Raw genomic sequence first — 2,926 nt, 5'->3', positions numbered from 1 at the left:
CGTCCCACCAATGATGGTTCGCATCTTCTTTTAACATTTTTAGGACCCTATTTCTTTCCTCCGTGTCATGGTGGACTGTTATCAGGGTCTTTCTCCCATTTTGTTGGACCTCCTTCCAAATTTTGATCAAATCCTGTAGTTGCATTAGTTGTTTCACCGATGTAAGATTCATTCCAATAGATACAGGTGATAATTTCTGAAACATTGCTTGATTGGATTTTATCAGCTGATGGCATATGACTGGTGCTAAATAAGAAAAGTCACACCCAACAAAATTACAAATACAGAAATTAGAGTGATTCTTACTATCCATAATTATCTCATCTATTACCATAGAGGTACAAGCAGTTCTCAAACACACACAACCCTGGCCCATATATACCAGTACGGTCCTCTGATGAGCATCTGGATGGATCTCACAGTGACGAGTGCATTGCTCAGTGTCGAGGCAGATTTGGAGGCCCATACACAGGCACTGATATTATTGGAAGTATGACAGCAGATCAGTGGAATCGCTGTCCAGAAATGCATCGCAATAAGTGGAAAAGCTGCATTGTTGCATGGGCGATGGCTTTGTTCAGGGCCTGTATCACAGTCTTGTTTCTAAGACTGTAGATGAAGGGATTTAAGAATGGGTACAGAACAGTGTTCAGCAAAGCTACAGTTCTGTTGGTCTCTAAGTGAACATCTCCTGAAGGACATGCATAGAGAGCAATGCAGCTCCCATAGGCGATAGCTAAGGTGGTGAGATGGGAAGAACATGTGGTAAAAGCTTTCTTCCTCCCAGAGGCTGCTGGAAGATACAGAATACAAAAAAGGATGCGTGTGTAGGATGCCAGAGTTAAACATAAGGAACCCAGGATGACAAATGACACAAAAACAGAGTCTATTTTCCAAAGCAGACTGGTGTCAGAGGAGGAGAGTTTGAATAAGGGGGAGTTGTCACAGAAGAAATGGTGGATCTTGTTTGAGCCACAGAAAGTCAACTGATAGAGGAGAACCAGACGGTAACTGAAGAATGTGAGGCTTATGACCCAAGCTGCAACAACTAAGTAGATGCAGAGCTGAGGCTTCATGATGGCAGCATAATGCAAAGGTTGGCAGATAGCAACATAGCGATCAAAGGACATGACAACAAGCAGAACAAACTCTGTACAGCCCAGGGCAAAATAGAAATAGGATTGAGCAAAGCAGGTGCCTAGTGAAATCGTTCTCCTTCCAAAACCCAGGATCACAAACAACTTGATACTTGTGGAGGATGTGAACCAGATTTCCAGGAAGGCAAAATTGCTGATGAAAAAGTACATGGGGGTTTGCAGGTGGTGATCCACACACACAAGGAAGATGATGGTTGCATTCCCGATCACTGTTGTCAGGTACATGAGCAGAATGACCAGAGAGAGAAATAGCTGCAGTCTTTGGGTGAGCCCTGAGAAGCCGTCTAGGACGAACTCAGTAACTGCAGTTCCATTCCCTGGACCCATGCTGTACTTCAGTTCAACCTGCCGAGACAGGAACATGGCAAAAACACAAGTGTGACAATGTCACAGTCTGCATGAGAGGTTTGAGCCTTTCTTCTCTGCTACTTTCCTTTCTTTCAGTCTCCCTACGTAACACAGACAGAGATGGTCCTGCAGGCATTTCTCACTCCCTGTTTTTTTTTCTGTTCCCCATTTCAGGTAGAGAATTTGTTGTCTCCATTCTACTTTTCTCAGACACCCGTAAAGGGTTCTTTCTCCAGAACAGAGGACTTTAAAGAGGCTGACAGCTATTCCACCTCATTCCTAGGAAATTCCAAATTCACTCAGACCTATTCCAAACATCTGTCGCACCCACGTGCCCAACTCATCTCTTCTACTGCACAAATGCTCACCTATCAAACAATCCCAATATGAACGCTGAAAGCATTCATCCCACTTTTCAGTACTTGCCTTTTTGGACCAGGAATCCCTGTGTATTTCAAACCCAGCAATACTAAGTGTCTCTTCCGTAATCCCCTGCTTTCTCCCACAGCTTCTTGCTCTCCGTCACTTCAGAAAGGGGGACAAGAAGGTGGAATAGGAACCAAGCACAAGTTGTCTTCTTCAGTACTGTAAATCATGACAGCAGTTTATGATTCCACGTGGTCTGTCTCTCAGTCTCAGCTGACATCTGTCTGCACTGCAACACAGCTCTTTCCAAACAGTTGCTCATTGCTCTCACTGTCGAGTGTCCCAACCTGAATGCAGAGAAGAAAACTGCACCTGGGAGGTATTTGTAACCTGTCTTTTGCTTTCCAATTACAGACTGGGAGGACCTCACCTCTGGAGTTTTCTCTTGCCCCTGCTGACTCTGAAGGGAGTCTGGGGAAAACAGGTTCTCAAAGGCGCCCGCAGTGAGGTAGATGAAACTCACCGTTCCAGCCCCAAATCTCTGCTTCATTAAGTCATTATGTTTATAGAACCAATAGACATATCTCACAGAAGGAAGCACAAGAAAAATACGTGCAATAAAGACTGGTGTTTTCCCTTCATCTTTGCAGTTGGTTTTAGAGACAGAAAGGAAGAGAGCAGATGACTCCAAAGTCAGGACGATTCAAAATGCGAGGGGAGGAGAGGAGGAGGTGGTGGGTTGGAAGCAGTGAGACAGAGCACTTAATTCCTTAGTCCCCTGGGTGGTTCAGGGACTGTCCCATCCCATCATCCACAGAGAGGGAGGAGACCCATGGGTGATGGACACATCTGCATTCCCAGGGCTGGGTCAGGACTTTGCCTTTCTGTTTCATACAGCAAACCCCGGCTTTTCTCAGCACTACAGCTGCCTGCACAGCGCCTTTGTCTGCCTGCAGCCATGGCCTCCAGTCCCCTGCTCCGAGGAGTCCCTGCGCAACCTTTGTCAGTAATTGTCCTTCCTTGGGCCAATTAAGACTCCAAGACACGTTGGGGTT

At 45.8% G+C, this 2,926-nt stretch overlaps 1 protein-coding gene across 1 annotated transcript; it reads right to left on the bottom strand.

Moving 5' to 3' along the window:
- Positions 1–503: 503 nt before the first annotated feature.
- On the bottom strand, positions 504–1,484 carry LOC128854647 (olfactory receptor 49-like). The gene has a single exon (XM_054088779.1). It carries the CDS (start codon positions 1,482–1,484, stop codon positions 504–506), a length of 981 nt encoding a protein of 326 aa, XP_053944754.1.
- Positions 1,485–2,926: the final 1,442 nt, after the last annotated feature.

This window comes from Cuculus canorus, chromosome 26 (assembly GCF_017976375.1).
Source record: "Cuculus canorus isolate bCucCan1 chromosome 26, bCucCan1.pri, whole genome shotgun sequence".
In the NCBI taxonomy this organism is placed as follows: domain Eukaryota; kingdom Metazoa; phylum Chordata; class Aves; order Cuculiformes; family Cuculidae; genus Cuculus; species Cuculus canorus.
This window is presented reverse-complemented; position numbering and strand designations above follow the sequence as displayed.